The sequence below is a fragment of the Myotis davidii genome, unplaced genomic scaffold, assembly GCF_000327345.1.
Source record: "Myotis davidii unplaced genomic scaffold, ASM32734v1 scaffold233, whole genome shotgun sequence".
Taxonomy (NCBI): domain Eukaryota; kingdom Metazoa; phylum Chordata; class Mammalia; order Chiroptera; family Vespertilionidae; genus Myotis; species Myotis davidii.
This window is the reverse complement of record NW_006285917.1, coordinates 3,069,514-3,080,219: the sequence shown is the minus strand read 5'-3', so window position 1 is coordinate 3,080,219 and position 10,706 is coordinate 3,069,514. Positions and strand designations below refer to the sequence as shown.

General features: G+C 42.6%; 1 protein-coding gene and 1 long non-coding RNA gene across 2 annotated transcripts in view; one reads left to right on the top strand and one right to left on the bottom strand.

Annotated features, from left to right (window-relative positions):
• The first annotated feature begins 73 nt into the window (after positions 1–73).
• Positions 74–2,059, top strand: LOC107182039. The gene is made up of 2 exons (XR_001512759.1): positions 74–362; positions 1,076–2,059. It is a non-coding gene; the product is annotated as an uncharacterized LOC107182039 (long non-coding RNA).
• A 2,876-nt stretch (positions 2,060–4,935) lies between these two features.
• The window catches only part of BIN2 (bridging integrator 2), a 21,777-nt gene continuing 16,006 nt past the window's right edge, over positions 4,936–10,706 (bottom strand). Inside the window, 5 exon segments of the mRNA XM_015559631.1 lie at positions 4,936–5,408; positions 6,169–6,243; positions 8,302–8,379; positions 10,025–10,087; positions 10,089–10,659. Coding sequence (XP_015415117.1) covers positions 5,379–5,408; positions 6,169–6,243; positions 8,302–8,379; positions 10,025–10,087; positions 10,089–10,659 — 817 coding nt within the window. The 3' untranslated portion in view covers positions 4,936–5,378.

The window sequence follows — 10,706 nt, the reverse complement described above, 5'->3', positions numbered from 1 at the left end:
TCGCCCGTCCGGACGGGTCTTCCTTGTGGACATTCGGCTGGGGTTGGGGAGCGGCATGGCCTTTGGACTCACACCGTCTCCGCTCGGCCGCTGTTGGTTGTTGACTTTGGGCAAATAACTTAACATCTCTAAAGTCTGTTCCCTACCCCTGGAGGGGGGCCGAAGCTGCCCGTGCCCGAGAAGCCGTTTCATTTCGCAGACATGGTCTGTACGCGGCAGGATTTAATCAATGCCGTACTGCAGCCACCTCTTGACTCACCTCTTTGTGGCAGGAAAGTTGCCCAATTAACGATGAGCTCAGTGACTAAGGATGGGCTGGTGTACACACAGGCTCTGAAATCTGCTCTGCCGCGGGATCTTGGGTAAATTACTTGTTTCATTTCTGTTGGGGCAATCCTTGTCTCATAGTAACTGTGAGGATGGAATGGGTTACTACATCTCATGGCACACATAAACCAATTACTAAAATTCTAGGGCACATAAAAATGTTTTTTGCCGATCTGACAAAAATAGGTATAATTTTGATTCAGTCACACTGGACGGCTATTGCGTTCACTGTTGTCATTTTAAAAATTTGACAACCTAGCCAGGTATTGCATGTTTTAAAAGTTCTTGCGGCACACCGGTTGGAAATCACTGACCTGAAGCACTGGAACCTTACCTGGCATCTAGTAAGTGCTCAATAAATGCCCGCTACTGTTATCCTGGCTTCCTGGGGGGGGGGGGGGGGGGGTGCCGGGGGGAGGGGGGGGGGGGGGGTCAGAGCTCTGGTGGTTATTCTGCCTTCCATCCCAGTGATACAGACTTCTGTGCTTATTCTTGTAAAGCATTAGGTTTGGGAACCAATATTTATATAGATCGATTAGAGAGACAGGGATTATGCAAGTTTATTTGGGAGACAAAGACTGAAAGAGAAAGTCTCAGAGAATAAAGGCACAGTGAGAGGGGAAAAAGCAAAGACATAAAATAAGCAAGGGTAATTGCTTTCATTTCTAAAGATGTTATTTGGTTGGTAAAAACACGATAAAACAGAGTAAGTTGATAATGTTCATTTTATTTAAATATATCTTTAAAGGCATAGCAGTGATCAGTGAAGAAGAAAGCCCAGGTGTGGGAAAACTGCTACTCCAACCAAGAAAGTAACACACAGGCAAGACACATCTAAGTTAGTGAAAGGTCAGCCGCACCAGTCCTCACATAAGAGAAAACGCAAGAGAAAAGGAAATTCAGATCCCAAGGGTTAAACTCCAAAGGTGGACAATTGCTTGCATTTACTGACAAGCTGACCATGAATTCCAGGTAAGGTTGAAATTTTTCTTGTTTCTTGGTTGGTCTCTCTCAGCATATATTCCATTATGTATTGAAAATTGTTAGAACCACAGACTCTCAGAGGCCATCCAACTGAACTGACTACTGATCTGCACTGTTTCTTTCATAATTTAAAGGTTAATAGTCTCTCACAAGCATCTTTTTTCTCTGTAAAATGTAACCTTAAAAGTTTTGCTGATATGTGACTTGATCCCTGTAGGCACATACCATTCATTTTAAAAGCGTAAACAGGTAGAAAGAGGACCCAGTATGTACACGCTCAGCACCAATTTAGCGGTGTGTACACTCTGCTCTTTGCTATACCGTAGATGACCTGGATTTTTCTAGTGTACTCTGGACATATTACCTAGTCTGTCAATATTGTCCTTCAAATTGATAGAAAGCAGGGACTGGGTGATGTTCTTGCAATTAATTCTACACAGAGATGCATACAGATGATGAATGAAGCCTCGTGTGGTGACCTGCCAGTGTTCTCCGAGGACTAAATGCTGAGCCTCAGAAACTAGAGCAGCCATCCTTTTGTCAACAGATCGCCAAGGGCCTCGGGACAGGGGATAAGAGATATGCATCGCTGCCCAATTTTACTGGATTTCAGCCCTTTATGCTGCTGCCAAGATGAGTCTTCTGAGTCCTGACCTTTTCCCCCTGGACAACTTTACCATTTTGTATATCTCAATGAACAGTTTGGTTCTTACCTGGGAATAGCTATCCTAGATGAGCAAAATTATCACTCATGCCCAACCTACTGGCCCTTTCTCCTGCCTCCAGTAGTGCGATATACAAACAAAGCCTTCATTTCACAAAGATAATCAATTTCCTAGGAGAAGAGGGTCAGTGAAAGCCCTGCAGAGAAAAGGCCTGAACTGGGTTTTGCCAGGTGAATGGGTGGGGCATTCCAAGCAGCTCAAGGAGGGCCTTGGACAGCTAGGGGCCTGTATTCCCAGCGGTTTCCCCACCCTTCCAATACCCCTGGAGTATCACTCCCAGCAGTGACTCGGAGTGCTAAAGGACTGGGGTGCCTTCTCGGAGAGGTATTAAAATACAGGCAGTAGGCCTTTTAGAGGGGGGCTGCAATCTTCTCTCCACTACAACAGAAGAGATCCTCTGAAGTTTTTAAATAAAAGAATAGCAGGATTCAATCTTAGAAAAAATGACTTCTAAATACAAATATGTAGCCTGGCTGGTGTGACTCAGTGGTTGAGCATCAACCCATGAACCAAGAGGTTCCTGGTTCGATTCCCAGTCAGGGCACATGCCCGGGTTTTGGGCTCAATTCCCGGTGGTGGGTATGCAGGAGGCAGCTGATCAATGTGTCTCTCTCATTGATGTTTCTATCTATCCCTCTCCCCCTTTCTCTAAAATCCGTAAGTATATATTTTTTAAAAATATAAACATGTATTTCCAGTTCCCTAATGGAAATATCTACTGGAAAGTCCTGCAAGTTCTCAAATATTTGTATGAGATACCCAAAAATCTGCACATAAAGCATACAATTTGATCAGTTTTGACACATGTATACATGTAATAAACTATGACCACAATAAAAATTAACATCTTTATCACCCCAAAAGTTTCCTTGTACTTTTTTTGGTTATAAATATGTTTTCATTGATTTCAGAGAGACGAAGGGAGAGGGAGAGAGAGACAGAAGCATCCACGATGAGAATTGATTGGCTGCCTCTTGCACACCCTCCACTTGGGATGGAGCCCACAATCTGGGTATGTACCCTAATTAGGAATCAAACTGTGACCTCCTGGTTAATAGGTCAATGCGCAACCACTGAGCACAACTGGTCAGGCTCCTTGTACTTCTTTGTAATCCATCCTCCTTACTACCATCCCCACCACTGGTCTTCTTCCTGTCATTGTAGACACGAACATGCCTCCCCCCAAACTGGGCCCATCAGGGTCTTTCTCCAGGGAATCTGGATCTGGAAAGGACACAGTGGCAGAAGGGGGCTGAAGCTGTCCTCCAATGGCAACTGCCTAGAGCAGCGGTTCTCAACCTGTGGGTCACGACCCCTTTGGCGGTCGAACGACCCTTTCACAGGGGTCGCCTAAGACCATCCTGCATATCACATATTTATGTTACAATTCATAACAGTAGCAACATTACAGTTATGAAGTAGCAACGAAAATGATTTTATGGTTGGGTCACAACATGAGGAACTGTATTTAAAGGGCCAGAAGGTTGAGAACCACTGGTCTAGAGGGACAATCCACACATTCATGCTACAGGTATCTGTGGGCTGGTTCTTGCCTTCTGCAACTTGTTTTTTCAGTTCTATGAGCTGCCTAATATCCTTCTAACATATCCTTTATTGCTTAATTGTGTCTGTTGCTTGCAAACATAGGACCCACATACACTTCACTTCCTCCTATAGTCACCATTTCAGGGAACGGCATCATGAAATTCTAGTCTCTCAAGCCTAACCTAGAATAAATCCTTAAAACTTGAGTCTTTATCATGTGTCATCTTCTAACACATTACATCCTGCCCATTCTTCTCCCTGCTCAATATTCTGTCTCTATAAAATTCTTACTTGTTCTACTCATTATTTCTCTAGTACCTAGTACAGTGCTTGGCACTGAGCAGGTTCTCAATAAATGCTTGCTGAGTGATTGAACAAAAGGTGATATTGTCCATCACCCTTAAAAACAAAAACAGAGGGATGGATGAGTATTTATATGTGTGCGTGTTTACCAGGGTGGCAAGACTAAGTTAGCTTTTAATGTATCGCAGAAGCAAGTAATACAGCTGAACCAGGACTTTTGATTCCCAATTCCTTGCCATTTCCATTATATTATTATACTTTGTACCCTTTTCCTTGGAGTTCCGTTTCTTCTTCCATCCTGCTCAGGTCCTTACTTCACCAAGTACCAGACTATTAACACTAGATAGAACTCTAATGTAACCCCATTCCAAGGGTATTTGCTTGTTAGCCAAGGGTAGGGGGTAGGTGCATGCAGTAGAGTACCTAGATCAATGGTTCTCAACCTCTGGCCCTTTAAATATAGTTCCTCATGTTGTGACCCAACCATAAAATTATTTGTGTTGCTACTTCATAACTGTAATGTTGCTACTGTTATGAATCGTAATGTAAATATCTGATATGCAGGATGGTCTTAGGCGACCCCTGTGAAAGGGTCGTTCGACCGCCAAAGGGGTCGCAACCCACAGGTTGAGAACCTCTGATCTAGATTGAGGAGCCTGTAGCCCAGTGGTACTCAACCTTGGCTGCACATTAGAATCACCTGGGAATCTTTTTAAAATCCTGATTTCTGGGTCTCATCCTCCGGAAATTCTATTTCTTTGTTATGAGGTGGGGCCACAACATTTAGTAACAAAGAAACAGAATTTCCAGAGGACGAGGCCCCGAAATCAGGATTTTAAAAAGATTCCCAGGTGATTCTAATGTGCAGCCAAGGTTGAGAACCACTGCTGTAGCCCACGGCATCGTCAAATAGTTAAAGCCAGAAGGTCAAGTGAGCTGGAGGTCATGGATGCGACTAAAGATTTCTGAACCCAGAGAAGCAATAACCTTGCCAACTCGGAAAACAGTGTGCTGGACTGGGACAGCCTCCCTGTGTCAAGCAAAGACTCCATACATAGAATAAAGCTTTATTTAACAATCTGAAAATATGTTCTTTTGGCTTTAAGTCTTGAAAAATGAGTGGTAAATCCAAGATTTGTTTCCTATTCTCTAGTATGTATGGTTGTGTGTATGCATCTATAGATGCTTTTGCTTGTTATAGTCATTTTAGCCCCACTTTATTTAATATATAAAGTCTTATTATATAACAATGCTAAAGTCTGAATTAAATAATCCCTGAGTCTAACAATCTCTTCTTCCAAGCCTGTCTGCCTCCCTCCTTCCCCTAAGTCTGCTCCTCAGCCTCCATTAATGCCAGATCTTTAGAGACAACCAGCATCCACTTTGAGAACCTAGAAATGAATGTTAGACCTTCAGTCTCTGTGCTTATATACCCTCTAGCTGAAGAATCTCTCTGGGAGATGTACATATGCGGGAGGTCTTGGCAGTTACTCTTCAGAGTTGTGCACTTTGAATTGTAGATACCTGGAAAGCAAACATGATTGCATTAGATGCTCACCTGTCCTCCCACCAACCACTCAATGAGGGTAAAAACTCAGTTTGCTTCTATCAAACTATATTTCATGTCATGTAATATTGAGGGAAGTGAAGCTGGTTGTTGGGATTATTGTCAAAACGTTTTGCAGATACTGGTCATTGCATCCTTCATCATCTCTTTACAAGGATTCACAGGAGAAATTTCCTTTTCATCTTAGTAGCAGGAGTCGTTTGAAGGAATGGCATCATGAATTGGGTGCACTGATCAGATTTTTCTCTTCTTGGATGTTTAGAAAGTCTGGAACCAATTTTGTGACCCATCCTTAGTAAGTCTATTTCATAGAATGTATTTTTCTATTTGCCTAATTCATCACGCCATTTTATGTCACTGTCATTAATATATTTGAGTTACTTTGCTATATTTTGTGTGTGTATATATATTTGCCTTTTTGTATGTAATTTCTTTTTCTTTTTGAAATAAGTTCAGAAATAAATAAGTACTTGGGAGATAGGACTATGGTGAGAGTTCAAGGCCAAGTGTCGGGGAATGGACACCCCAAACTCACAATGTCCTAGTTTATGCTTGGTTCCCCTGTTCCCACCTGCTTGACTTTGCTCTAAGGATACTGTTCACTGCTGGGTTCCCCAGCAGCCATGGTGAAGATTCTAATCTGTAGTCAAACTTCTGTGCACTCCCAGTGACCGATCTTACCACCCATCTTGGTCTCTGTGTATCTGTCCACCTTACCTCTTCTTGAAGCTCAGGTGCTGCGACATTGCTGTCTTCTGGAACCACGGAGGCATGACGCCGGAGACCTTGGCTCTATAAAAAGAAGAGTTCTGCCAGTGAGAGGTGGCTCAACCTCCCCAGCCTCTCAGCTTAGAGGGGTCTTCTGTGCCTTACACTCTACAGGGTCACAGACAATACAAAGGGTAAACACACAATGTTGTTTCACTACAGCCTGACGGCACCAGGGAAGGCTTTACTGTCACCCTCTTTCACAGGTCAAGATACCAAGATTCAGAGGGGGAAATGACTTGCTGAGACAGGTATCCAGGTCTTTGGGCTCTAGAGTTGTTTCCATAATCAACTCTAGACACTGTAATTTGTGTAACATGCATCAGTATGTATGTCTATGTGGGAGTCTGTGAGGATATAAATATAGGTCTTAAGAACACTACCTACTACTTTTAGACTAACTCTCCTTAAGAATACACTGCAGGTAACACACTGAGATGATCCTAATCTATGGCAGTTAGGAGAGGCAAGTGGTATAATGTTTTCTTTGGGAAAAGTTCTAGGTTCTGCAGTAGGAACCCAAAGTGTGAAAAGCTCTGTCTAGGAGCTGCTAAGCCAGGAGAAGGCCTTGGAACTCTACAATTAAGAATTTATTTATTGATTTTTTTTTTTTTTTTTACAGAGAGGAAGGGAGAAGGATAGAGAGTTAGAAACATCGATGAGAGAGAAACATCGATCAGCTGCCTCCTGCACACCTCCTACTGGAGATGTGCCTGCAACCAAGGTACATGCCCTTGACCGGAATCGAACCTGGGAACTTTCAGTTCGCAGGCCGATACTCTATCCACTGAGCCAAACCAGTCAGGGCAAGAATTTATTTATTTTTAATTGAAATTTAATTCACACTATAAAATTCACCCTTTTAGAGTAGAACAAATTTCTATCAGTATGACAGCTACTTGAAATTTTCTGACTTTTCCTTTTAGGAAAATTTTCCTCTATTCTCTCCTCTGATTTCAGGCCAGGAATTACCTGAAAGGTAATACTACCTCCCAGAAAGTTATCATCCTCTCACAGGTATTTCAAATGCTAAGCAAGAACAAATTTCTTCATAGTGATCTTTTTTTTTAAAATATATTTTATTGATTTTTTACAGAGAGGAAGGGAGAGAGATAGAGAGTTAGAAACATCGATGATGAGAGAAACATCGATCAGCTGCCTCCTGCACATCTCCTACTGGGGATGTACCTATAACCCAGGTACATGCCCTTGACTGGAATCGAACCTGGGACCTTTCAGTCCGCAGGCCGATGCTCTATCCTCTGAGCCAAACTGGTTTCGGCATAGTGATCTTTTTTATATGTGATCCATTTTATATGTGATGTGCCCATAATTCTGCTTGAGAAAAAATACGATTTATGATGTATCTGCAAGGGAAGGGAAGTAAACAGATCTTGTAGGACAAAGGTTTCAGAGGATTGATGACACTGATAGGCTAGGATCTAAGATGCTCTAGCTGCTTAATTCCATAGGAAAAATAGGTTTCCTTAGCTGATGACCAAAGCAATCCCACAGGAAAGGCTGTGAGTAAACACTATAATTCTCAAAAAAAAACAAAACAAAAAACAGTAACACTGTAATTCTCAAATATAAGGAGGTCGCCTCAGGGGAAAGGAGGTTGTGTCTTGTACCTCTTTCCAAAGGAGAACAGTGTGATTAGCCTGTTCTTCAAAATAGACAGCAGCATCTTGGTCCCCATAATCTCCCTTTCAATAAGATTACTCCAAGAATGAAAATTTGTTTTATTATTCATCAGAGCCAAAAAGCTCACATTATTGCAGCCTCCATACTACAATCATATATTACAAAGTCAAATATAAATTAATTTTGGATTTCCCATATTGTTGAGTTACTCTTCTCAGTGCAGAAATGTGAGAAGTGGCTATACTTGATTCGAAATCCCACAATTACCCTGGGCTTCTTCACTATCCACATGCCCCACATCTCTCTCTCTCAGCATAGTGACCTCACACCAGAAACCAGTCAAGAGAAAGTTTTATATCTTGCTCTGTTAGGACCTTCAATACCTCATGGGAATCAAGTCTCAGGGCATAATAATGTTGATGACGTAGATTTTAGTACCTCAAGGGAGTCAGCCAAGATGAGCTTGTTCTCTTCTTCGTCTTCCATCTTACTTGCCTTGTCAGATTCTGAAAAAACCTGTAGATCAAAGAGGACAACATAGAAGAAAGTTCCAAACCTTCACACCCTGGATACCACCCTGGTGCCTGTTGTTCATGTTAACTCCTCTCAGATAGCGGGAGGCTCCCAAGGTATCGTGGTCAACCTTCCTTAGGCACAGGCAGTGATAGGGCAGTGTGATCTGAGGGGTACCAGAAATCTCATACTCCCAGACAGCCACATGGGTTGTGCCCTGGCCTCTTTCATTGCCCCAATGTCACCTTCTCTGGCCACTCTCTGTTTAAAATCGCAATTCAGCCCCAATTCCCTACTTAATTTTTCTCCATATCTTTTATTACCACTAATTATAATTTTACTTATTCTGTTTTGTATTTATCTTCTCCCCTCCTCCAGTAGGACATAAGATGCAGGAAGGCAGGGAATTTTACGCTTTGTTCACTGTAATACCCCACTTCCTAGGAAAGTGCCTGGTACATCGTAAGGAATAAGTAATTGTGGAATGCGTGAATGAATGAATCTTGGTACCATACAGTCAGATGTCTCACCCAAATCCTCCCTACACTGCACCTGACAGATGATCATATATCTTAGCTTTTAATATCAAGGAAGGAGAACTATTTGTCATGGTGGCCCATCACATTTTGTTGTTTAGAAGCCCCTTGTGTCCCTTTCTTTTATATATATATATAATATTTTTATTGGTTTCAGAGAGAAAAAAGTAGAGGAAGAGAGGCCTAGAAACATCAATGATAAGAGAGAATCACTGATCAGCTACCTCCTGCACACCTACTGGGGATTGAGCGGCAACCCAGGTATGTACCCTAATGGAATCAATCGTGGCCTCCTTCCTGGTTCATGCACTGACGCTAAACCACTGAACCATACTGGCCGGGCACCCCTATATTTAAAAACATTTTTTCCATACCATTTTTTAACTAAGCTAATTGCTAAAAGTTCCCCTGGGATTGATTCAAAATGAACTTTAAAAAATCTTTATTATACATAGGGCCTAGTTCTGCCCTCAGGAATCTCATAGAATACATCAAATCTCTCTGTGATAGCCTTTCCATCTGAATAGAATATGACTTGATTGCTAGATTCTTCACAGACCTGCTTGTTCTCCAGAGGGGCTGTGTCTCTATTTTAACACCATTCTTTTCTCATCCACATTCTCATCTGTCAAAAAAGCCTATCTTTTTTGCTTTCCTTCCTCTCTGAGTTCCTCCTAGATCTTTCTTATCAATGAAATGATTCTTTGCCAATTTGGTTGAGATCTATTTATCACAGTCACAAGTATGACAAACTGAAGTGAGACCCTCTTCCCTACCCCCTATTCAAAAGTTAAAGCTCAAGATGTCAGGTATAGATTCTTTATTGGAACTCCCCAAACTTGTAGCAAAAAAGAAAATTAGTAGAAATCTTTCATAATATTATTAGAGATAAGCCCTTTGTAGAAGTCAAATACCCTAAGAGTACAGGTCAGTAAATTAATTGCTCTGGAGATGTGAAATAATCCCCAGAACAACAAAAAAGGTGGTCAAGAGTATCCTTGAGACTATAATATGACAAAATCTGATTAACTGTGGGACAACCTGGCCATAGTAAAGAGGATCTACAGGGAGGTTATAAAAGAGAATAGAGATTTAATCAGATGCACACTCACCTGAGGGATCACCGAGGTGGGGGAAGTACAAAGATCTGGGTTCAGATTGTCGGTGTTTTCCTTTTTCAGATGCTGCAGGACTGGAGGGTATGTTCCCTGAGGGGGTTCTGGAGCTGGGAGTGGCTCTGGGTGGAGGAGGCCTATTAGGGGGTGCTGAGGTCCTCTGGACAGGGGCTCTCTTCTTTAGTTGTTTAGACCCTTCACTTGAGGTTCGGGTTCGGAGGACAACTTCTGGGAGAGATGCAGGCTGCTCTGAAGGGATCAGGGCTCTGCCTGGGGATGGATCTGGGGAGCTAGAGAAAACTTCCTCCTGGGACTCGGCACCCTCAGTGGGCTGGGGAGAAGAGGGCTGGGCCTGGGTAGGGCCATTGCAGGCCGGCAGGGGCTCTTCCTCCTCAGAGGCGTTTGCTTCAGCCTCTTCTTTCTCTATTTCCTTTTCTTTTAAGGGCTCTTCTTTAATCTCAGTGTTGTCTTCTCCCTGAGCTGGATCCGACGTTAGCTCTTCTTCACTTGCTGAGATGGAGTCCCTCTCACTTGTCAAGGAAAGTGTAGAGGGACTGGTAGGTGAGGTAGGTGGGCTGGAGACTGTAGATGTTCGAACTGGGGAAGAGATGACTAAAGAGCGTCTGCTGCTGCTAAAAAATGAAGGACATTCAGGTTCAGAAAAGCAAAAAAAATGGAA